Source organism: Hyperolius riggenbachi, chromosome 7, assembly GCF_040937935.1.
Source record: "Hyperolius riggenbachi isolate aHypRig1 chromosome 7, aHypRig1.pri, whole genome shotgun sequence".
Classification (NCBI taxonomy): domain Eukaryota; kingdom Metazoa; phylum Chordata; class Amphibia; order Anura; family Hyperoliidae; genus Hyperolius; species Hyperolius riggenbachi.
In genome coordinates this window covers 176,349,292-176,375,879 of record NC_090652.1, presented here as the reverse complement: position 1 = coordinate 176,375,879, position 26,588 = coordinate 176,349,292, and the positions used below count along the sequence as shown (strand labels likewise).

General features: G+C 44.5%; 1 protein-coding gene across 1 annotated transcript in view; it reads left to right on the top strand.

The window, feature by feature from the left end:
• The window catches only part of STAT1 (signal transducer and activator of transcription 1), a 1,171,385-nt gene that overhangs the window by 819,745 nt on the left and 325,052 nt on the right, over nucleotides 1-26,588 (top strand). Inside the window, exon 11 of the mRNA XM_068244925.1 lies at nucleotides 2,729-2,770. Within this exon, the coding sequence (XP_068101026.1) occupies nucleotides 2,729-2,770 (42 nt within the window). The remainder of the gene's footprint in view (nucleotides 1-2,728; nucleotides 2,771-26,588) is intronic.

The window sequence follows — 26,588 nt, the reverse complement described above, 5'->3', positions numbered from 1 at the left end:
ACCCAGGCGAGGGAGGGGGGGGTCCAATGTACTCGTCTGCACTCCACAGCGCCATCTGCTGGTGGGAATTGCCCTCTACTGGTGCTTGCACCAAAGCTGGGTTCCCCCCTTCATACGCTTGTGGAGGCTTTCCGCCGTGTCAGCGCACGCCTTGTGCGCTGATCACGGAGATTATTCCGCATTCGATACAATGGGACCTTTAAATAATTTGCCTTTCACATACCTCTCACTACACATTTCCTACTAAAAAAAGACTGTTATAGTCAAGTTTGAATTTGAAGATCTCTTAATTGCCACTTGTGTTACACATACCATCCATATTGAAGAATCATTCAAGGGTTCACTTATGACAGAAGTGGAAGATATGGGAGCCATTTGTACTCAGTTTTGGCGGTTATCAGTATGCTATTTGACATTACTCTAGTGGTAAAAATTTGTGGCTGACTGTGCTTTTAGTGTACCATAGGGCTGTGGTGATTTTAATGTTTCACACAACGACCTCGAAACGTTGCAATTGATATGCTAATGCATAACTGAATAAAAGAGCATAAAATTCATCAATGGATGGTGGCGGCTTATTCACTACATATATGCATTGATCTGGAGTGCTGCCGGATACAGCCTTGGCACATCCCAATTGAGCCATCAGTGCTTCACACTGCCACAGTTGACGAAATGTTTCACACAAATGGAACATTATAGAAGAATTACATACAGTCCTGTATTTAGGGGCGGGCAGCACTTTGGCGTAGTGGTTAGCACTCTCAGCTTGCAGTGCTGGGTCTTTTGGTTTGAATCCCAGACAGGGCACTATCTGCACGGAGTTTGTATTTTCTCCCTTGGTCTCTGTGGGTTTCGTCCAGTCACTCTGGTTTCCTTCCACATCCCAAAAAATGCAAAGATGGGTTAATTGACTTCCCTTAAACTAACCCTAGACTATGACACATACATGAGTTGTCACACCTCAGAGGGAGAAGTAATTTGGGGTCCGGCAATTACCTGATCCTCGAATTAGCCGTGCATGGGGTGTGAAACTATAGCATAACTGCACATAACTTGTATTTTTCACCGCCAAGGCCAACTGACACCAGTCATCCCCATTCCAACAGCATCTCAACCAATACACCTGCTCCTCCCTTTGTGTAGGTAACCAGATGCTCCTGCCACCCCCTTGCAGTATAGGTACCTAGATACTTTTCCAACCTCCTCCCTATAAGGTAGCCAGATGCGCCCCCATAGGTAGACAGATGCTTCCTTCCCCCTCCCTATAGGTAGCCAGATGCTTCTCCTCTCTTTCCTGTAGATAGCCAGATGATTCTTCCCCATAGGTAGCCAGATGCTCCCCCCCCCCATAGGTAGTCAGATGCTTCTCCTCCCTCCCCCCTCCCTCCCCCCAAGCGTATACTGGACCACTAACTGTGTGATACTCCGTTTGTTTAATGCCTGATGAAGCGGGATTGTGCCCATGAAACGCGTTGCGACATTGTTCTTGGAGTATGTAAATAAATTGTCTTGAGTTTAAACGACAGCATCGTGTCTATTTGGGAGTGGTCGGCCCACCACCACCACCCGAATATTTTAAACATTTTAGCATATTTTATCCTTTTGGCGCCTCTGTACATCTATTAATCTCATAAGAAGCACAGCCACATACAGCCGACAGGAAGGTGCTGCGGTCAGCCGCACGCCCCATCTTGCTGCACTGCAAGCTAACTGCCTACTGTCCACACGCCAGAGCTGGGACAAGGTCCTTCAGCACCCAAGGCTGAGACAGCAAAGTGCGCCCCTCCAGCCCTCCCACTCCAGCCATCACACACTGATTGCTATTAGATTAAGAGGCGCCCCAGGGCCCCCAACACCTTAATCTCTAGTTATCTGGCTTGCAGTCACTGCCATGTATCCCCTTTTCTTATTTCTTTCTGCTTCAAACACAATTGGGAATGACAGCTGAATGAATTGTGCGCCCTGAGACTGGAGCCACTCCAGTCTCTGCCTTGGCCCGGCCCTGCCACCCGCCCTTGCTCCTGTGGTGCTGTTGGCCAAATCCGGCCCAGTACGCAGCTTGAGCCGGGCATCAAAATGCCCTGCTTTGAAACTTGGCTACCTATATTGAGGGCACATTTGGGGGGGATGCTGCATTTGTCTAACTATTCTAAGGGGGCATCTGGCTTCCAATACCGAGGTCTGGTGCCTAACACCCCACCATAAATGGTGTTCTCAAGTTTACGAGGAGGGGAGTGATTTTTACACCCTGGCCCTGGGAGCAATTTAAGGTGGCCATACACTTATAGATTTGCAGCAGTTTCGGCTATCAGATAGATTTCTGTCAGATGCCTATCAAGTCGAATCTGACAGGAATTTATCTGATCTGTGCCACACACTAGGAACAGATTTCCAATAGATTTCAGAATAAAATCAGCAGATCGACCTAGATTTTCCATCCTGGCAGATAGATCAAAAGGATCGAAATCGGCCGCAAATCGATCGATTGATAGATTTGATAGAATCGATTTCTGATTGATCGATTCCATATAATCAATCGATGGCTGAAATCGACTAGTGTATGGGCCCCTTAAGCCTAGAAACTGGCCTGATTACATATTGTACAACTTCATAGTAGCTAGGACTTATTGTGCCTGTTGCAGCTTGTGTAATTTATTTGCTGTCCGAGTTACTAATTTTGGGAAAAATACTTTTCGTGTATTTGATTTTGTCTTTTGTCTCTTAGCAATTAAAAGAACAAAAGAATGCTGGAAGCAGGACTAATGAGGTAAGGGTGTTATCTGTATAATTGCATAAAGTGAAATATATCTTTTGTTGAGAGGAAAAGTGCTATAAATGTGTCAGTGCTGTACTGTACACATCTTTTTGTTTAATCTATTAAAAAATTGCCTGTCAATTTCAATTTTCTCCATTAGTAAAATGTTTCCAAAACTGACTAAAAACACAATCAAGTGCAATTTTTGAAAACATTCAATGTTCTTTGCACATATCCTACATACTAAATTTAAAATGTGATCATATGGATTACAAAAATTGTGGTGGTATTGGGGAGGTAGTAGTATGCCCAAGAGTATTAAAGTGTACCTGAGATGAAACAAGTACAAACTTCTATAATTACTTGGGGCTCTACCTCTAGCTCCCTGTGGGCCATGGGCTCCATCCTTCCATGCCACTCCATCCTTCTGCAGTCAGCTTAGGAAAAGTCCCCAACTGGGTTACTCTGTGACTACTGCGCATGCATGACTTAGGCTGGGCATGTCCTTGGTCGAGCTTCCACAGTTAGGGCCTGAGCCCACTAACGCAGTTGTGTCCGCTTCTGTCCACTTTTTAGCATCTGTAACTGAAAAGCGGATACAACTGCGTCAGTGGCCTCAGGCCCTTACAAGCCTTAAAGAGAATCTGTACTGTGAAAATCTTACAAAAATAAAAGTACCAGCCTGTTTGTTGTCTTCTAGCCCCCTCTGTGACATTTTAGGCACTCCCCGCTGCTTTCCTGGTGATAAAATCACTATTTTATTCATTGTTTTTCTAAACAATGAAGATGGCCGCCAAACAGGAAATACATCATCAGAACAGGTGCCTGTTTGACGAGGCTCTTCTTAAACATGACTTGACTGCTGGAATGTTTCTCCCACTTGTTGCCTTAGCTGCTTGTCTGGGCTTTGAACTGATCTTTCTGCACTCACAGCTGTTCACAAGGTCACAGACAGGCTGGCTATAAGCAGAGACCTTGTATGTGACTCATACACACAGCACACACACAGAGCCTGCAGGGGGCATGGAGGGGAGGTGTATAACGTCTCCCTATCACAGCAGAGGCAGTGCATTCCTCCCTGGCTTGACAAAGAAAAGAAGATTAGATATATTACAGAGACAGTGCAACTAGAAAAGGCTGCAGTAATCCAGAGCACATTAGAACAGGTATAGGAACTTATAGAATACAAGAAATAAGGCTGAAAATTTTGTTACAGAATCTCTTTAACTAAGGCAGGGAACACGCATTGTTTTTGTGCGCATTTTCTGCACAGAAAAACTGAGAACTTATGGTAAGGGCTAGTTCACACTTTATGCGTTTTTTCGCACGCAGAAAAAAAACCTGACATCATGCAGGATAATTCTGGACATTTTGTCAGTTTTCTCTATCAATTACATTAGCGGCTGTGAAAAAACTAGCGCATTTTTCTCCATGCAAACACACATAGTGTGCAGAAAATGCATGCAGGAAAACGCGCACAGAAAACTGACAGAGAAGTGTTTCCCCTGCCTTACTGCGCAGGCATAGAATGCTCCCGGCCACAGAAGCAAGACCAAGGACCCGCGTGGCCATGGCTGTGTATGCGCACAAGGCAGCAACTACTGGAGCTTAATGCAGGAAAATGGAGCGAGCCTGGAGAATAGCCCCAGGTAAGTATAAATTCTTGTACTTGTTTCATCTCAGGTTTCCTTTAAAGGGAATGCCCAGGCATATAAAAAAATGACAGTTACTTACCTGGGGCTTCCTCCAGCCCCTTGCTGCCAACATGTCCCTCGCAGTAGCTCCGTTCCCAGCCACCGGCCTGGGGTCCCCGCCGGTACAGAGGCCGACCTCGTGAGGTTGTCCTCTACTGCGCCTGTGCGAGCGCTACTGTCACTCGCATGTGGTGTGGTGTTCTGCGCAGTACACTCCACACTATGTGCAAGTGATTTACAGCAGCACTCACGCAGGCACAGTAGACAACAACCTCATAAGATCGGCCTCTGCACCAGTGGGAACCCCGCGCCGGCGGCTAGGAGCGGAGCTGCTGCAAGGGACATGTCGGCTGCAAGGGGCTGGAGGATGCCCCAGGTAAGTAAAGGACATTTTTTTTTTTAATACGCCTGGATATTCCCTTTACGATGTAGAACATTTTTGTGTATTATTAGTGCAATCGTTAGATACCATACCTCTGCAGAGAAACGGTCTATGAGGAATTGAATGCTATCCGTGGAGCTGAGTTTCATCAATTATGTTGCATCAACCTTAATGCATACCTGAACTGGCATGTGACATTTGAGAGATAGAGGAGGACCACTTAAATTCAGGGATGCCTACAACAAAAAGGACAGGAATATTAGGACCCTGATGTGGTGTAGTATTTTGATTACCGTAGTTGATATAATAGCAATCATAACAGTTGGGTACGCACAAACCAGAGTTGCGCATATATGCAACTACCAATTGCACATGGAGGTTAATACTGTCCCTACTCGGCCTTTGTGTCTCATTGGATTCAAGTGGTCACACTACCAAAAAAAACTATAATACGCAAGAAAAACATGTAAAAAAAAAAAAAGGGATAACTACTACTGGAATAGAATGGGAAGAACCCAAGCAATATATAAAATATTTAAAAGCTGTAAGTGTTGGCTTACCTCCCGGGATACACAAGAATAGGTTCAACAATGTTTACTTTTTTAAAATGCTCTTAAAGTGTACCCGAGGCAATATGTGACATGAGATAAACGTGTATGAACAAAGCATATTAATAACCATGCTGTTTTACTTATTTTGCTGCCTGAAAGAGTTAATTTCTAGGCATGGAAGTGGCAGCTTCTGTCTTGTCGGTTCCTCATTGGGAATATAGTAAGCATCACTGATAAATTACAGCCATAAAAGTTTTCCTGGCAGAATACAACTTCTATGGGCAGGGGGAGATAAAATACATGAACTATTGATCTTCTTCTAACTCTGAGACACTTAGTAGGCTGCCACTTATTAGAGACAGTAACACATTAAACCTACTTTGTAAGTGTTTAAATATAAAAGAAAACCCTGGAATACTTAAAAAAGTAATTTTTAGGAGTAGGAGGATAAATATAATTGTTTCTCTCGTCAGTTTATTTTCACCTCAACCTCTGGTTCACAATAAGACAATGTATTTTACGGTCTACCAGTGTATCAACCACTTCCTCCGTTCAGTTGACGTGCCTACAAAGAAAAGGTATTTACTGGCTCAAAAAACGATAGCTATGTGTAAGTATACCAAAAGCGCACATGCTTAGATAAAATATACAAGATACTGGATGCAACATAGTCAACAATATGGCCTATTATCATTATTTATTTGATTTATATAGAGCCAACATATTACGCAGTGCTGCACTTTATTTCGATACATACAGTGGTGTAGCAATAGGGGGTGCAGAGGTTGCAACCTATCGGGGCCCTTGGGCCAGAGAGGCCCTAGGGTTCCTCCCTCAAGCACAATATTAGCGCTCTTTTGGTCCTGTGCTGTTAATAATCACTTATATAGATGCTTTAAATAGTAGTAATCACTAGCAAACTGTTTCCCATCCCCTACCTGCACCTCTGACACTGTGGGCGTTTTTGGCAGGTTTTGGTGCGCTGTATCAATTGTTATATATATATATATATATATATATATATATATATATATATATATATATATATATATATATATATACATACATATATATATATATATATATATATATATATATATATATATATATATATATATACATATATATATATATATACATATATATATATATATATATATACATATATATATATATATATATATATATATATATACACATATATATATATATATATACATATATATATATATATACACATATATATATATATATATACATATATATATATATATATATATATACATATATATATATATATATATATATATATATATATATACATATATATATATATATATATATATATATACATATATATATATATATATATATATACATATATATATATATATATATATATACATATATATATATATATATATACATATATATATATATATATATATATATACATATATATATATATATACATATATATATATATATATACATATATATATATACATATATATATATATATATATATATATATATATATACATATATATATATATATATATATACATATATATATATATATACATATATATATATATATATATACACATATATATATATATATATATACACGTATATATATATATATATATATATATATAGTGCTTGGGGGGGCCCCATGTAAAATTTGCACCCATGGCTCCTTAGCTGCGCCACTGAATAGGAAAAAAAGAGGGGGTGGCATCTGCTTCTACATTAGCTCCTCATGGTGCCCCACCCCGACAGTACTCGACAGGCAGTGCTCCCCGGACCTGGAACTACTACTAATCAACTGTAGGCCGCCATACTCACCACGGGAGTTTTCCTTCTACGCCCTTGCTGGAGTGTACATCCCCCCCCCGATGCCGACGTCAAATCTGCCCTACTGGTCCTAAGTGAGACCATCTCGCGGTGGGAGACATCCCTCCCGGATTCACTGTTCATCGCCGCAGGCGATTTTAACAAGGCCAACCTGCGCCAGGAGATGCCACGCTATCATCAGTACGTAGCCTTCCCCACCAGGGGCCTGAGCAACCTTGACCACTGCTACACCGCACTGAAGGATGCATACAAGGCAGTACCATGGGCGGCCCTGGGCTCCTCTGATCACTGCCTCATCCACCTCATCCCTACTTACAGGAGGCGCCTGGAATCAGCCAAACCAATCGTTAAGTCTACCAAGGTGTGGTCAGACGAGGCCAAGCTTAATCTCCAAGCTTGCTTTGAATGCACCGACTGGAAGTCCCTGGAAGCGCCAAATCTGGATGAATGGGCAGATAACGTCGCCTCATACATCAGTTTCTGTGAGGACTCATGTGTACCAACAAAATCCTTCAAGGTGTACCCGAACAACAAGCCGTGGTTCACCAACAAGCTACGGCAGCTGCGGAGGTGAAAGGAGGCTGCACACAAGTCCGGGAACCAGGAGGACTACAGAAGGGCAAGAAATGACCTTAATCGGGAGCTGAGAGCTGCCAAAAAAGGGTACGCCGAGAGAATGAGACACAACCTATCCTCAAATGACTCGCGCTGTATGGGAGGGGCTGAAGGCCGCCACCAACTACAAGCCCCTACCCCAACAGGCAACACCTAACCCGGAACTAGCAGAAGAACTCAGCAGATTCTACTGCAGGTTCGAGAACCAGGAGGCACCGGAGATGAACATGGCAACGGCCTCTCCCCCTCTGTGCCCTGCAAACACTCTGAGCCTGCCCTCTCCCCCGGTGGTGAGCGAGGCGGACGTCCTGCGCCTCTTATCAACACTAAATGCCAGGAAATCCTCCGGCCCCGATGGAGTATCTCCAGCCTGCCTGTAAATCTGCTGCCGGCAAATTGCTCCCATCCTCTTCGCCATATTCATCAAGTCCCTAGAGGAAGGCATGGTCCCCACATGCTTCAAGAGGTCTACCATCATACCTGTCCCTAGGAAACAAGGGGTCTCCGAGCTTAACAACTTTAGGCCCGTAGCCCTGACGTCCGTCATCATGAAAACCATAGAGCGGGTGGTCCTAGCCTACCTTAAGCTCTCCACCTTGCCCCACCTGGACCCCTACCAGTTTGCCTACAGGGCAAACAGGTCCAGGGACGACGCGATCAATATATGCCTGGAGCTCATCAACGACCACCTGGACAGGCCAGACACGTATGCTAGAATACTACTCCTGGACTGCAGCTCGGCCTTTAATACCATCTGCCCACGCATTCTACAACAGGAACTAGCTGCACTTGAAGTCCACCCTAGTCTACAACTTTGGATCACGGACTTTCTCACCAACAGGTCCCAAGTCGTCAGACTGGGCGACTTTCACTCTCGAGCTGCGACCACGAACACAGGTGCTCCTCAAGGCTGCGTCCTGTCACCACTGCTGTTCTCTCTCTACACGAACAATTGCAGATTCTGTCAAGGTCATCAAGTTCGCAGATGATACCACCATCATTGGCCTTGTCACCAAGGATAACGTCAAGGAGTACCGTCAGCAGGTGGAGAAAATTTGTAACTGGAGCAAGGAGAACAAGCTGGTGCTCAACACTGCAAAAACCGTTGAACTAATCATTGACTTCAGGAAGTCTGCTCCTACCCCACCTCCAATTTATATTGATGGCTCTGAGGTAGCCAGTGTACCCTGTGCCCGGCTCTTGGGTACTACCATCTCCAGTGATCTCAGCTGGAAGCCCAACATCACTGCCACCCACCGGAAAGCCCAGCAGAGACTCTTCTTTCTCCACCAGCTGAGGAAGTTCGGCATGACTCAAGTAATTCTTACCAACTTCTACTCCGCCACCATTGAGTCGATCCTCTGCTCTTCCATCCTGGTCTGGTATGCCGGTGCCACCGCCTATGAAAGGGACAAACTACAGAGGGTCATCAGGTCAGCGGAAAGGATCATTGGGTGCCCCCTTCCCTCACTTTCCCTCCTACACAACAAAAGACTGAAATCCAGGGCACTGAGGATTGCCAATGATCCCTCACACCCAGGCCACCGCTACTTCAGCCTGCTGCCATTGGGCCGGAGGCTACAGGCCATCTCCACAAAGACCGCAAGACACAGGAACTCTTTCTTCCCCTCGGCGGTCAACCTCCTAAATTCTCTCCACATTCTACCGACAAAGCAAGCCCCAACGAGCCGTGGGGCCAGCTGCGCTAAGGCTGATCAGCGGTCCGTACCTACCAGCTCATTAGACTAACTGCCATACCTACCAGCCCACAAGACAAGCCAGTCATCTCAGTGTCACGCTGGGGACGGGGATGGATATTGTGTTGCAATGTTAACTTGATGTATATTGATGCCTCTGCTGTCATTGCTATCTATCTATGTATCTGTTTTCTATGCCTTCCTCCTGAGCCATATGTCTGTGCCAAAAACAATTCCGGGCATGACCCAGTCATGCTTGGCGAAATAAAATGATTCTGATTCTGAATACATAGGCCATTATAAATCAATCAGTAAAGCGATCAACATAATCAAAAAAATGGATACTTAAGAAAATCTTTAAAAAAAAAAAGTCTTCTCAAAAATTAATATTTCTAAGCAATGTCAAATGTATAGAGAAACTTGGATTTGGTTTATATCTTTCGGAACTATTTATATATATATATATATATATATATATATATATATATATATATATATATATATATATATATATATAGGGCTGTGTATATTATCTGTGGTGTAAAATATTATACCTTGCGACATAAGTCTCATTGTGCTATATATATATATATAGATTGCATGCTTTTATTTCCGCCCCATTTCATTCCCCATTTAGTACGGTAGTTTACAAATTAGTTCTTACCACAGCAGTTGTGTAGGTGAGCCTGGGTACCTCTAATAAGCTGCCCTCCTGCTGCCCCAGACATTTAAATGGATGACTGGCTGCTCATTGGCCAAGCGTGAAAGACGGCATCTTGTATGATGTCATTCCATCATACATACAACATAAAACATTCTCTGCTTTCAGGGCGACATCTTTGAGCATTAGGTTCCATCTTTGCCACTAGTTATGGAAACATAAAAGTGGGCCTTTTTGAGAGATTAATGTTAAGACCCAGCCAGTTGTCCTTTCTCTAAACATATTGCTTTCAACCAAAGATACATAGAATATCTCATCATCATTTGGAGAGTTGACAATCAGTCCAGACTATCCTTCAGTCAATATCTAAATGATAATGACTGAGGTGTGATATTCACCATGAATCACAGTACAAATCAGATAGTATATTTGGATGTTGTCTTATACCATGCAGGGCCGGATTTGTGGGCAGGCCCAGTAGGCCTGGGACTAGGGCTGAGCTAAGGAAGGGGCGGGTTAAACAGGCAACAGTGTTCCAATGGCCGCCCATGCCATTCCCCATAATGATGCAGCCTCACGTTATTTGTCTGCAGCCGCCCACCACTACTCTGAAATTGCAGTTGCATATCTGTGTGTGCAGGGGCAGCTACAAACACGGACAGAGCGGGTGCTTTGCTATTATGACAAGAGCAGTGGTTGAATCAATGCAGCCCTTCCCTCTGTCATTCAAAGCTTCCCTCCGCCCACCTTTCAGTCTATGAATGAGGAGGAGGCAGTGCAACACTTTGTATCCCCGCCCTCCTCTTTGCTTCTGCCAATCGGAAATTCAGAGGGGCGGTGATACAGAAGATGATGGAGGAAAAGACATCAGCAGACTGTTTGGTATGGTGTTACTTCCCTTCCCTCTGCTAAGCCCCGTTCTGTGTCCCGCTGTATTCTTCTGGCATCTGCTGTATGCTTCAAACGTCTGCTCTTCCCCAATCCCCATTACTCTCTCCTCACTGTCACTGATAGTGCTGGGGAGGTTTTGCCCTGCCGCTGGGAGTGATGAATGGAATCCCAGGGCAGAGGTGCAGACCTCCACAAAGAAAAAGTACGTTTAAGCTCGTCTGGGCACTTGGGCAGGAGAGGAGGCTGATAAGGCAGCACATTGCTGTTAAGAAGTTATGTGTGTGTGCCATTCACATAACATGCATCCAATGCAAATGCTTTTGCTGTACAGTGCTGCAGAAACACACCCTCTACCATAATAACACCCTCTCCCTACATTCAGAGTAGCATAGCAAAGCATGGTATTCTACCTACTCCAGTGTCAGGTCTTATCTAAACTCTCCTCTGTTCTTCATTGCAGCTAACTACTTAAAAGTGTACCAGAGCTCGCACAACTAAAAAGATGTATACATACCTGGGGCTTCGTCCAGCCGCATCCACTCGGATCGCTCCCACGCCGCTGTCATCCGATGTCTGCAGTGCCGGTACCAGGTCCCCGCACTTCGTCAGTCCGCTCCATTCTGCGCATTTAGAAGTGCTTTGTGTATGTCTCCAGCAGCTACTGTAGATACGTAGAGGGCGCACTCCTGCTGTGTAGACTGGACCCGACTGACGGAAGTGCAGGGACCCGGTAGCGGCGCTGCAGACATCGGAGGACAGCGGCGTGGGAGCGATCCGAGTGGATGCGGCTGGACGAAGCCCCAGGTATGTATAAATCTTTTTAGTTATGCAAGTTCTGTTTTTTTTTTAGGCTTGGTTCACACTTGCGATAAAAAACTGACCCGCATAAAAAAGTATTCATTAAAATTGATACATTTTTAAAGGTATCCGTTTTTTATCCATGCCATTAGCGTGCCATCACTGACGTCCATCAGTAAAATCACTGCAGACCCAAGTTTTCGATTTTGGCGGAACGGATCCATTCTAATGGAGCAATGGGAACGGATCCATAGGGTAACATTGGATCCGTTACCATCTGTTAGGATCTGTTCTGCCACCATCTGCTAACAGTCTGTTTTTAGTGTCAATGTAAACCTGGACTTATGCTGCATACTTCTGTACGGCTCTCAGGTGTTCTTCTGTGACATGTCAGGTGCTGTATAGAAGTATGCTACAGCATAGCTCCCGCTGCTGTGAAGAGCAGAGGAGAGGTATGTGAACCTGTCCAACCACAGTACTTAAAGAGTATCTGTAGTGAAAAAGTGCCCCTGGGAGATACTTGCCTCATGAGGGGTAAACCTCTGGATCCTAATGAGGCTCCCCTTGTCCTCCTTAGCAACCCCGATCCAGCGCTGGCCCCCCGGAAAGTCTGCGCAGGCGCACTATGGCTTCCACCGCTGGGTCGTCCTGAACAATGCGCTTCATGCAGGTGCAGCAGCTGCTTTCCAGTTGGGCTCCGGCGGAAATAGCTGAGCCCGATCGGATCCACTCTACTGCGCAGGTGTCTTGCGCCTGCGCAGTAGAGCGGACCCTATATTTCCGCCCATGCAAGAAGCTGATATTGCGCCTGCGCCAGGCTCGCAGTGTAAATATTATGGTGTTCATTTTGCCAGGGGAGCCAGTGCTGGATCCATGCTGCAGAGGAGGACAGAAGCAAGCTTCATTAGGATCTAGAGGCTTCCCCTCCTTAGGCAAGTACCTCCGGGTCGATTTTTACCCTACAGGTACCCTTTAAAATAACATGCTCTGCTGTGCTACTCTGAACTGCAGCTACAGGGCAGCACTGGAGGGGGGCCTTGTGATGTGGGAGAGAATTGCACTATTACTCAGACAAGGCAGGTTACTTGCAAGAGTAATTTGGGGCTCCGGTGATAGCAGACCCCGAATTACGTCTCCCACTGTGGGTGAATAGTTAATGCTCGGGGAGTTTAGCGGCAGGAAGGAGAGCTGTCATTCAGCTCGCCCTGCGCCCAACTCACCAGCGGCCATACAATACGTACACGTTCTCAGAGAGCCTATGTCCCATGACCTGCCCTAAATGTTTTAGAAAGTTGGGCGGAGCAGAAGGAAAGAGGACAATGGAGGGGGGGGGGGCAGTTGATGACAATGGGCCTTGGGTGGTAAAAAGTACAAATCCGGCCCTGATACCATGAGAACTGTATAATAAAATAAAAATAAAAAATCACTTTAAAACAGTGGACAGTTTTAAATTCATATATTGAATATAACAGCTAGAGACCGTGGAAAATAAATAGTCTTTTTGGACATTTTCAAATAATTAATTCAAAAAACTGTTCTGACACCCAAACTTATGACCAGCAAGCACAATCACTGAAAAGTTCTTGCAGAGGAAATTTCTGCATACACTAGTAAAAGAAGCTTTTTTAAGGGCAATAGGTTTGTAGAGAAAGCCATTGTTATCTACTAAAATCAGTGCTGCTCGGATACCCCTTTTCAAAATCCGGATCCGATTCGGATCTGGATACCCAGATATCTGATCTGAGTCGGATATCCGATTCCAAAAATTTTGGATCCGAATCAGTTATCCGACCCTAGTATCCGGGCGGATTCGGATATCTGGATAGAAAACCCGGAAGTGGCATTTAAATTGCTTTAAAAACGTTTTTTAGGGTATATGAGGCATGTAGCATCATTATTTTCTAAAGGGGAAAACTAATTGATGACGTGGGGACTTAAAATCCCCCCCCCCCAAAAAAAAAACAATGGCTGTCAATTAACATTAGGCCTAGGTTCCAGACAGCGGTCGTGCAGCCCACATTGTGTCCAAAGTCCAACCGCACAACTGGGACATGACAGTTTTCAGCCAAGACACCTCCAAAAAATTACGCAGCAATTGTGTTTTGGGTTAAATATAGGTGGTAACAGTGGCCTGTGGCACCCTGGCCTGGCGGTGAGAGCTGCACAGGGAGCAGCAGCAGGTGTAACGTGTGCCAAGAGCATGCCGGACGTGGCACTTGGCACGTGTCACATGGCACTTGGCATGTGGCACTTGGCACGTGTCACGTGGCACTTGGCACGTGTCAAGTGTCACGTGATTGTGAAGGGGTTAATCACTGAACAGCCTTATGTTTATCACTGTGTACAGCCCTTGCTAGGCCAGCAGCCCTGCAGGACACACTCTGTCATACAATGACATCAATCAAGCTAATTAACGATTTAACAATAGTGTAGTGATAGTAGTGAAGGGGTTAATCACTGAACAGCTTTAGGTTTATAACTGTGTACAGCCCTTGGTAGGCCAGCAGCACTGGAGCATGTCTCTCAGTGAGCATTCAGCAAGCAAGGGACGATATGTCTCATCATGGCAGCCCTCCTTATTATGCAGGGGGCTGGCCGGTGTTCCTTTCTGTGATTGGGTGCCAGGGTTTAGGCTGGGAGCCCTCTGATTGGCTCAATGAGGTTAGGTGGGGCTGGCCAGGGTTCCCCTCTGTGATTGGTTGCTAGGGCTTCTGCTGGGAGCCCTCTGATTGGCTCCAGGACGTCATCTCCTTAGTTACAGTATTTCTGATCCGGATATCCGCATTATCCGCGGATATCCACGTTATGCATCCAAATATCCGCAGATAGCTATCCGGATTTTTTACAGGAATCCGATTGGATAGCGGAAAAATGATCGGATATCCAGGTTTCCCAGATATCCGGAATCTTGATGAGCAGCACTGACTAAAATGACTAAAAAAGATGGGACCCTCATAGATCCCTGTATTCCATCAATCATTCTATCAAAGTCTAGGTTTATTGACGCCCTGATTGAGACTAGACTTGCCTCCTATTTTGGCAGAACTGCTGTCGAAGATCACAAAGCTGCTAACAAGAACAGTGTGTTCTTCAAAATGCCAGTTGTTAATTAGCAAGGTATGCCCTTTGCTACCTAAAACCTACTACCGAACACCCCCCATATTAGATAGCCAAGGATACCTCCAGTATTAAGTAACTGGAGCTCTCCCAAGTATAAAGTAGCTAGAAATCCCAAGTAGTAGGTAGCTAGAGGTGCCCCACAAATATTAAGTAGCTAGAACTGCTTCCAAGTATCAAGTATAGGTAGCTAGAGGGGTTCCTGAGTAGAGGTAACCAGAGGCAGCTCCCTAGCATAAATAGTCCCCCAATGTATGTAGCCAGAAGTGCTCCACTATTAAGTAGCTCCCCCAGTATAGGCTGCCAGATATGCCACAATATTATGTAGCCCCCTAAGTATAGGCAGCAAGGTATGCCCTGTGCTGCCTAACACCCCCCATATTAGATAGCCAAGGATACCTCCAGTATTAAGTACGGTAACTGTAGCTCTCCCAAGTATAAAGTAGCTAGAGATCCCAAGTAGTAGGTAGCTAGAGGTGCCCCACAAATATTAAGTAGCTAGAGCTGCTTCCAAGTATCAAGTATAGGTAGCTAGAGGGGTTCCTGCGTATAGGTAACCAGAGATTATTGGGTGGGGCTGGGGAAGACCCAGCTGTCATGGTACACATTGGCACCAATGACAAAGTTAGTGGGAGATGGAAGGTCCTCAAAAATGATTTTCAGGTACTTGGAGATAAACTTAACCGTTTGCGGACCGAGGTGATAGAGATCTACGCCCTGTTTTGATGGGCTCCTGGCTGGCAGGGCGTAGATCTCTATCACCGGCGCCGCCGCTCCCCGCTGCGATCGTGCGCACCGAACCGGCTGCACTTAGCTGTCTTATGACAGCTAAGGCTTCCGGGTATCGGCAGGAGCCGTCACTGATTGGCTCCCTGCCGTGTGATCGCTGTGAGACAATCACAGCGATCACCCTCCGAAAGGCAACATAGTTGCCGTTCCGCCTCCCTCTCCCTGTCACTGTGTGGGTCTTGTGACAGGGAGAGACGCACAGCCTGCAGCCGTGACAGGCTGTGCGATTTTAGTATAAAAAAAAACACTTTTTTATCCCGATCTCCCCCCCATGTATCTCTTGATCCCCTCCCAACCACCTATATAGATAGATCTATATATAGATAGATCTAAATATAGATATAGATAGATCTCTCTCTCTCGCTCTCTCTCTCTCTCTCTCTCTCTCTCTCTCTCTCTCTCTCTCTCTCTCTCTATATATATATATATAGAGATATAGATATATCTATATATATATATTACTGGATTGTGATTTTAACCACTTGCCGTCCGCCCCTACCTAGGGGCGGCGGCAAAGTGGAGCCCTCAACGACCGCAATACGCCGATCGGCGGTGGCTCGTTGCGGACTAGCTGGCCGTGGATCGCACGCTGGATGTGCCCACCCGCGACGTCAACCTGCCGGCCAATTAGCAGCGCCGGCGGGTTGTTAACCCCCGATCTGCCGCATGTAAAGCGGATAATACGCTTTGTAATATATACAAAAGCGTATTATACAGGCTGCCTCCTGCCCTGGTGGTCCCAGTGATCGAGGGACCACCAGGGCAGGTTGCAGCCCTCCTAGTAAGCACCCAAGCACACTGATCCTGCCCCCTGATCGCCCACTGCACCCATCAGACCCCCCCTGCCCACCCCTCAGACACCTGTTTGCACCCAATCACCCGCCTAATCACCCATTAATCACTCCCTATCACTATCTCAACGCTATTTTTTAGATTAGGTCCTAAACTTCCCCCTGGGGGCTCCTGAACACCCCCTCCCCCCACACCCTCAGATCCTCCCTAGACACTCCCCCCCTGCGTACTGTATACATCTATTCTCCCATATAATCACCCACTGATCACAGGTCAATCACCCATCAATCACCCCCTGTCACCACCTGTCACTGCCACCCATCAGATCAGACCCTAACCTGCCTTTTGTGGGCACCTGATCACCCACCCACACCCTCAGATTGCGTGCAGACCCACCCTCAGATCACCTCCGAAAGTGCATTGTTTACATCTGTTCTTCCCTCTAATCATCCACTGATCACCCATCAATCACCCCGTCACCACCTGTCACTGCTACCCATCAGATCAGACACTAATCTGCCCCTTGCGGGCACCCAATCACCCGCCCACACCCTCAATTAGCCCCCCAGACCACCTCTGATCAACTTGCCAGTGCATTGCTTGCATATATTCTCCTCTGTAATCACCTACTGATCACCTATCAGTCACCCCCTGTCACCACCTGTCACTGCTACCCATCAGATCAGGCCCTAATATGCCCCCTGCGGGCTTCTGATCACCCGGCCAAACCCTCACCCGCCCCACCGCAGTGACAGAAATTTTTTTTCTGATCACTGCTGGTACGACTTAATTGCCATGTCCAGGTCACGATTTGAGAACATCTGGCGCTTCCTGCACTTCAGTGCCAATACAACCTGTCATCTAAGAGGCTATCCTGCTTATGACCGGTTCCACAAAATTCGGCCCCTCATAGACCACCTGTCATCAAAATTTTCAGATGCTTATACCCCTGAACAGTCATTTTGAGGCATTTGGTTTCCAGACTACTCCTCATGGGTTTGGGCCCCTAAAATGCCAGGGCAGTATAGGAACCCCACAAGTGACCCCATTTTAGAAAGAAGACACCCCAAGGTATTCCGTTAGGTGTATGACGAGTTCATAGAAGATTTTATTTTTTGTCAAAAGTTAGCAGAAATTGATTTCTATTGGGTTTTTTTCACAAAGTGTCATTTTCCACTAACTTGTGACAAAAAATAAAATCTTCTATGAACTCACCATATACCTAACGGAATACCTTGGGGTGTCTTCTTTCTAAAATGGGGTCACTTGTGGGGTTTCTATACTGCCCTGGCATTTTAGGGGCCCTAAACCGTGAGGAGTAGTCTAGAAACCAAATGCCTCAAAATGACCTGTGAATAGGACGTTGGGCCCCTTAGCGCACCTAGGCTGCAAAAAAGTGTCACACATGTGATATCGCCGTACTCAGGAGAAGTAGTATAATGTGTTTTGGGGTGTATTTTTACACATACCCATGCTGGGTGGGAGAAATCTCTCTGTAAATGGACAATTGTGTGTAAAAAAAATCAAAAATTGTAATTTACAGAGATATTTCTCCCACCCAGCATGGGTATGTGTAAAAATACCCCCCAAAACACATTATACTACTTCTCCTGAGTACGGCGATACCACATGTGTGACACTTTTTTGCAGCCTAGGTGCGCTAAGAGGCCCAACGTCCTATGAGTACCTTTAGAATTTCACAGGTCATTTTGAGGCATTTGGTTTCTACACTACTCCTCACGGTTTAGGGCACCTAAAATGCCAGGGCATTATAGGAAACCCACAAGTGACCCCATTTTAGAAAGAAGACACCCCAAGGTATTCCATTAGGTGTATGGGGAATTCATAGAAGATTTTATTTTTAGTCACAAGTTAGTGGAAAATGACACTTTGTGAAAAAAACAATAAAAATCAATTTCCGCTAACTTGTGACAAAAAAATGAAATCTTCTTTGAACTCCTCCATACTACTAACGGAATACCTTGGGGTGTCTTCTTTCTAAAATGGGGTCACTTGTAGGGTTCCTATACTGTCCTGGCATTTTAGGGGCCCTAAACCGTGAGGAGTAGTCTAGAAAATAAATGCCTCAAAATGACCTGTGAAATCCTAAAGGTACTCATACGACTTTGGGCCCCTTAGCGCAGTTAGGGTGCAAAAAAGTGTCACACATGTGGTATCGCCGTACTCAGGAGAAGTAGTATAATGTGTTTTGGGGTGTATTTTTACACATACCCATGCTGGGTGGGAGAAATATCTCTGTAAATGGACAATTGTGTGTAAAAAAATAAAAAAAAATCTCATTTACAGAGATATTTCTCCCACCCTTCATGGGTATGTGTAAAAATGCACCCCAAAACACATTATACTATTTCTCCTGAGTAAGGCGATACCACATGTGTGACACTTTTTTTGCAGCCTAGGTGCGCTAAGGGGCCCAAAGTCCTATGAGCACCTTTATGCTTTACAGGGGTGCTTACAATTTAGCACCCCCCAAAATGCCAGGACAGTAAACACACCCCACAAATGACCCCATTTTGGAAACTAGACACTTCAAGGTATTCAGAGAGGGGCATGGTGAGTCCGTGGCAGATTTCATTTTTTTTGTCACCAGTTAGCAGAAATGGAAACTTTTGTTTATTTATTTTTTTTGTCACAAAGTGTCATTTTCCGCTAACTTGTGACAAAAAATAAAATCTTCTATGAACTCACCATGCCTCTAAGTGAATACTTTGGGGTGTCTTCTTTCCAAAATGGGGTCATTTGGGGGGTATTTATACTATCCTGGAATTCTAGCACCTCATGAAACCTGACAGGTGCTCAGAAATGAGAGAGATGCTTCAAAATGGGAAAATTCACTTTTTGCACCATAGTTTGTAAACGCTATAACTTTTACCCAAACCAATAAATATAAACTGAATGGTTTTTTTTTTTATCAAATACATGTAGCACAATAAATGTGGACAAAAATGTATACAGAAATTTTACTTTATTTGACAAATTTTATCACAGGAAGTTAAAAAAAATCATTTTTTTGACAAAATTCATGTCTTTTTTAATGAATATAATACAAACTAAAAATCGCAGCAGCAATCAAATAGCACCAAAACAAAGCTGTATTAGTGACAAGAAAATGAGGTAAAATTCATTTAGATGGTAGCTTGTATGACTGATCAATAAACCATTAAAGCTGCAGTGGTCTGAATGGAAAAAAGGCTCTGGTCCTTAAGGGGTGAAAAGACTGCGGTCCTTAAGTGGTTAAAGCAAGCACCTCCAAGGTGGTGTTCTCTGAAATACTGCCAGTGCCACATGCTACATCTGAGAGACAGAGGGAGCTTAGGGAGTTAAATAAGTGGTGTAGGAAGGAGGGGTTTGGGTTCCTGGAGAACTGGGCAGACTTTGCAGTCGGCTACAGGTTCTACAGCAGGGATGGGGTGCACCTTAATGGGGAGGGTGCAGCTGCATTGGGGAGAAGATGGCTAAACGGTTGGAGGAGATTTTAAACTAGGATCTGGGGGGAGGCAGGAGGATAAAGTCTCAATATGTAGACAAGATAAGGTAAAAAGACAATGGGAGCCTAACATTATGGGCGGTGGAGAGGGGGGTGGGGACAGTGTAAAGATTAAAGGGAACCAGAGATGAACGTTTCACACAAAATAAACATATCAGTTGATAGCTTGTAAAGAATAAATGCTCTACCTGATAATTTTGCCGCTCTGGTGTGCCTTTTTTAGTGTTTTTTATCCATTATTGCTCCAGGAAAAATCAAATATGGCCGCCGGCTCATATCCCTTCTCCTTCTGGGTTATCAGTTGTTCTGGATGTGCTGTCTAGGCTATATGAGACTATGCTGCTATCTAGGCTAAATGCAGCCTTTCATCTATGTGCTTTCATTTTGGTATGATGTACAGCTTGCCTGTAGGAAGTGTCTCTCATAGCAATGAAACTGCCGTTATTATCAGTATCTAGTGCACACAGAGCACACAGGGATCAGCAGCAGCAGCCTCTCCCATATCATCACAGCTCTCAGTATGCAAAGCAGGAAATCTAAGCCAGGAGAGGGGAAGGCTTGGGCTTGAAAAGACTACACAGAAGAGTGACTCAGCTATAATGATTCCAGGTCAAACCTCGACTGAATAGTCGGTGCATTCTTATCACAGTTGCTAATAGACTAATTAAGCAGATAACAATGAAACTAAAAGCAGGGTAGGTGTTTACTGTCATGTTCCCACTGATAAATGTAATAAAATACATGAGGGTGCTTCATCTCTGGTTCTCTTTAAGGAGGTTGGTAAAACTTCAAGTAGCCCATTTCATGTAAACAAAATTGGTAAATGTGGTGGTAAAAATATAAAGTGCATGGTAATCAATGCTCGGAGCCTTGCAAATAAAATAGACGAACTAGAGTTCATTCTGAATGACAAAGGCTATGACATTGTGGGAATAACCGAGACATGGATGGATGAAAGCCATGACTGGATAGCTAATTTAAAAGGATACAATGTGTTTAGGAGGGATAAAACAGGGAAAAAAGGTGGAAGGGTTTGTCTCTTTGTTAAGAATTCATTTACAGCTGTCCTCAACGATGAGATGGAGGAAGATTGCGAAGATGTGGAGTCCGTTTGGGTAAATATTTATTATGGAAATAAAAGTTGCCAATTGCTTATTGGGGTATGCTACAGGCCACCTCATATTAATGAAGCTGCAGAACTGCGATTACTACAGCAAATCGAAAAAGCTGCAAGTAAAAATGAGGTCATAGTTATGGGCGACTTCAACTTTCCAGACATTGACTGGGGTATTGAGGCTACCCATTCTGGTAAAAGCAGCAGATTTCTGGCAGCACTACAGGACAACTACTTGACTCAAATGGTAACGGAACCAACTAGGGGGAATGCATTACTGGATCTGATCATTCCTAATAGACCAGATAATGTATCAAATGTGCAGGTTCAAGAACATTTGGGAAATAGTGATCACAACATGATAACGTTTGATCTGGTGACTGATAGGCCACGGGGCAGCGGGACCACTAAAACTATGAATTTTAGAAAAGCAAAGTTCAATCAAATTAGGCAGGAACTAAGTTTGGTGAACTGGGATAATGTACTACAAGGGGAGGACACTGAAGGGAAATGGCAAGCTTTTAAACTTATTCTCAATCAATATTGTGGTATGTATATCCCATATGGAAACAAAATGTCTAGGAATAAAAAAAGGCCTCTATGGATGAATAGAAAGGTTAGGGATAAAATGAAGAGGAAAAATAATGCCTATAAGGTACTAAAATAGGAGGGGACCGAGGCTGCACTAAGCAATTATAAGGAGTGCAATAAAGATTCTAAAAAAGAAATTAGGCTGGCAAAGATCAAAGCTGAAAATCAAATCGCTAGGGATATCAAATCTAACCCAAAAAAGTTTTACAAGTACATCAACTCTAAAAAAAGAAAGGATGACTGTATAGGACTCCTAAAGGATGAGGGTGGGAACTCAATGGTGGATGACCAAGGTAAAGCAGAGTTATTAAATGCTTTCTTTGCTTCTGTCTTCACAAAGGAAACAGCACTGTTGCAAATTACAGAGGCAGAAGCGTCCCAATCTTCTAACTGTAATATTAAATACTTAACGCAGGAAGAAGTGAAGGCAAGACTAAATGTAATGATCCGCTCAGCTGTCTGCACAAGTCTGAGGGCTGCAGGTCTCTGGAAAAGAGACTTGTCTTCACTTTGCAAGTTTCAGACCTGCTCTGCTGCTGAGGAATTTGCATATACTTGTTATGCAAATTGCCTAGTTGCCTCCTTTGAAGGCTTGCAGTATAAATACCATGTTCTCCCAGAGTCCTTTGCTGGTCATGATGGTTTGTTCCTGCTAACACCTGCAGTGTCAGCCTTTGCTATTGTTTGCTAAGATTATCTTAGAGTAATTCCTTGGGACTGCACTAGGCATCCCTTCTAGTGCAGTCAGGTTGTATTATCTGTTTTGTCTGTGCGATTGCACGGTCGCCAGCGGTTGGCGATTGTGAATCGTTCTGTCCTGCGATTGTCTTGTCGCCAGCGGCGGTGGACAGGAAATCGTTCTGTTTGGATCACAATAGCCCTAGTGGTAGTGGCAGTGCTTCCTTCTGTATTCTATCTTAGGGGTGCTAGCCAGAGCAGCGGTTGCTACTGGTAGCCCCATCTGTCTGTCTTGTCTGGTACGAACGCTTGCTGTGGGCTCGGTGAGGTAACCAATTAGCAAGCGTTCGCGTTCTCTATTTCGTGTTTGTGTTTCATTGGTTAGTTAGGGTGACACGCTTATCACTGGGCGCCTAACGCGCGGTGATCGTGTTTAAAACACGTTCGCTGTTGTGAATGAGTGCGGTGTTCGAGTTTAGCTAGCGTTTGTTATTTTCCTTGATGTTCTTATTTGTGTTGCTTGCTGTGCCTTTTGCTACTCTTGTGCTCTGTCCTGCTTATTCTTGTGTCTGTTGATAATCGCCAGTCTGGCGATTGCATTCATACTTTGTTTCTGCTGATGCGTGTTCACCGTCACTGGGTGGCGACTAGATTGGTGGACACACATTCATTCTGTCCCTGTGCTCTTTCTTTATACTTGTGCTCTCTCTAATTTATTCTTGTTACCCTGTTAGCAATCGTCGTCTCTTGCAATTGCGTTCTCACTTGGTTTCCGCTGTTGTGTGTTTGCCGTTGCTGGGTGGCGACTAGATTGGTGGACATACATACAGTCCTTATCTGTGCTTTAACAGTCTTGTGTCGCTGTTAGTAATCGCCATCTCTTGCAATCGTGAAGTGCAAGTGAAGACCCACTTGGTCTTCACTGTTGTGTGTTCATCGTCGCTGGGTGGCGACTAGATTGGTGGACACACATACATCCTGTCTCTGTGCTCTCTCTCTTTTAGGGCTATCTTGCCCTGCGTTGCTTCCCCTCGTACAATTCCTATCTGGCATCGGTGGCAATACAGAGGGGTTGTTCCTCTGTTCTCCACAGCTCCATCTGCCGGCAGGAATTCCCCTCTACAGGTGCATAGCACCATTGCTGGGTTCTCTCAGATTATACGCTTGTGGAGGATTTCCGCAGTGTCAGCGCGCATCCTGTGCGCTGACCACGGAAATAATTCCACAATCGTTACATTATGATCAGCCAAACTGAAATTCCCAATGTAGAGGGAATTTCCGATTTGTACGTTTTTGTCGAATATGGTTCTGATATCTTTAAGAGCTTTAAAAGACTAGATTCTGAAACTAAAGAGGACTTCCTTTCTGAATGTGTGAGATTACTTCTGAATCCTACCTTTCAAATTACTGATCCGTCCACATCCGCTCTCCAATTAGCTTATACACTATTGCAAGGAGATCTGTTTGTGTGGGCTTATGAGGTTTTGAAAAACAATTCCTGGAATGATAATCCTTATCAGTTTCTTACATTGATTTTTTCCCACTGGTTTAAACTGTGTAGTTTACCACTCATTCTGGATGAGTATGTACCTGCTAATCAATCAGCTGTTCTATCCCTTCCATGCAAAACCATTCAGTGTGATAATGAATACAGTAACAGCTCCCTTGTATCCAAAAAGCTGCCATCAAAAGCTGCTAAGTACAGAGGGGTTGTTCCTCTGTTCTCCACAGCTCCATCTGCCGGCAGGAATTCCCCTCTACAGGTGCATAGCACCATTGCTGGGTTCTCTCAGATTATATGCTTGTGGAGGATTTCCGCAGTGTCAGCGCGCATCCTTTGCGCTGACCACGGAAATAATTCCACAATCGTTACACTAAATAAATTAAAAATAGACAAGGCACCTGGCCCGGATGGCATGCATCCTCAGGTCCTAAGGGAATTAAGTTCAGTTATAGATAAACCCCTTTATCTTATCTTTTGTGACTCTCTTTCAACTGGCAGAGTCCCAGTGGATTGGCGTACAGCCCACGTTTTCCCATTATTTAAGAAGGGCAAAAAATCAGATCCAGGAAATTGTAGACCTGTAAGCTTAACATCAGTTGTATGCAAACTATTTTAGGGGTTACTAAGAGATACTATACATGACTTCATAGTAGAAAATAATCTTATTTCTCAGCATCAACATGAGTTTACTAAAGACAGGTCCTGTTTGACTAACATGCTCAGCTTTTATGAGGTAGTGAACGCTAATATGGATATTGGGAATGCTGTAGATGTGATATACTTGGACTTTACAAAGGCCTTCGACACTGTTCCACACAAAAGTCTGGTGCAAAAGTTGAGGATGCAAGGACTGGGGAAGAGTCTGTGTGCATGGATAGGAAACTGGCTAATGGAGAGAAAACAAAGAGTTGTGGTCAATGGATCGTACTCAAAATGGGAGACTGTTAGCAGTGGGGTCCCACAGGGGTCTGTACTGGGTCCAGTGCTCTTCAATTTATTTATTAATGACCTAGTAGATGCAGTAGTGAGCAATGTTGCTATTTTTGCAGATGATACAAAAGTGTGCAGAATCATCAACTCTCTGGAAGATAGTGTCATATTGCAACAGGATCTGGATAGGATGGCTATATGGGCACATACATGGCAGATGAAATTCAATGTTGAAAAATGTAAAGTCATGCATTTTGGTCGTACCAATGGTCTAGCACCATACAAAATAAATGGGATACAGTTGGGGACATCAAACTTAGAGAAGGACTTAGGAGTACTCATCGTCAACAAGTTAAATAATCGTACTCAATGCCAAGCCGCTGCAGCTAAAGCTAACAAAATTTTGGGATGCATTAAAAGGGAAATAAAAACTTGAGATGCTAGCATAATATTGCCTTTGTTTAACTCTCTAGTAAGGCCACATCTGGAATATGGAATTCAGTTCTGGGCACCACATTACAAAAAATATATTTAAGTTTTAGAGCAGGTGCAGAGACCAGCAAAAAAATTGATACGTGGGATGGAAGGTCTCACTTACCAAGAAAGGTTAGATAAAGTGGGTTTATTTAGTCTAGAGAAAAGACGCTTTAGAGGAGATCTAATTAACATGTATAAATACATCAGAGGGCAATATAATAGCTTGGTGGATGAGCTTTTTGTCCCTAGGCCTTCTCAAAGGACTAGAGGACAAGATTTGCGCATGGAGGAAAAACGTTTTAGCCATTTATTTAGGAAAGGGTTCTTTACAGTAAGAGTGATTAAGATGTGGAATGCATTGCCACAGGAAGTCGTTATGGCAAACTCTATACCTGCATTTAAAGGGGGCTTAGATGCTTTCCTTGCGTTGAAAGACATCCATGGCTACAATTACTAGGTAATGCCTAATGATGTTGATCCAGGGATTTTATCTGATTGCCATCTGGAGTCGGGAAGGAACTTTTCCCTTTTGGGGCTAATTGGACCATGCCTTGTAAGGGTTTTTTCGACTTCCTCTGGATCAACAGGGATATGTGAGGGAGCAGGCTGGAGTTGTACTTTGTACTGGTTTGTACTGGAGCAGATGTGGTATCCCAGTATAGGTTACAAGATGTGGTCCCGTATTATGTAGCACTCTCAGCACCCCAGTGTAGGAAGGCAGAAATGTGCTCCTCCCCTCTGTATAGGTAGGGTGATGTGCTCCCCCCAGTATAGGTAGACATGCGCCCCCCCCCCCCCCCAATAGGTAGGCAGACCTGCTCCCTCATCCATGGGTAGCAGGTGAGCCATCCCTTGCCAAAGGATGGGTGAGCAGATGTGCCATCTCTCTTCCCCCATCAAGTATAAGTAGCAAGTGTGCGACCCCCCCCCCCCCCGTTAGGTACCAGATGTGCCTCTCTCCTTCCCATGCAGAGCTTGGAGGGATTGGAACACAGCACAGTTACATAGTTGCATAGTTATTTTGGTTGAAAAAAGACCTACGTCTATCGATCAATCGGAGACAAAGTACAGCACCAGCCTGCTCCCTCACATACCCCTGTTGATCCAGAGGAAGGCGAAAAACCCTTACAAGACATGGTCCAATTAGCCCCAAAAGTGAACAAATACGATCCCGACTCCAG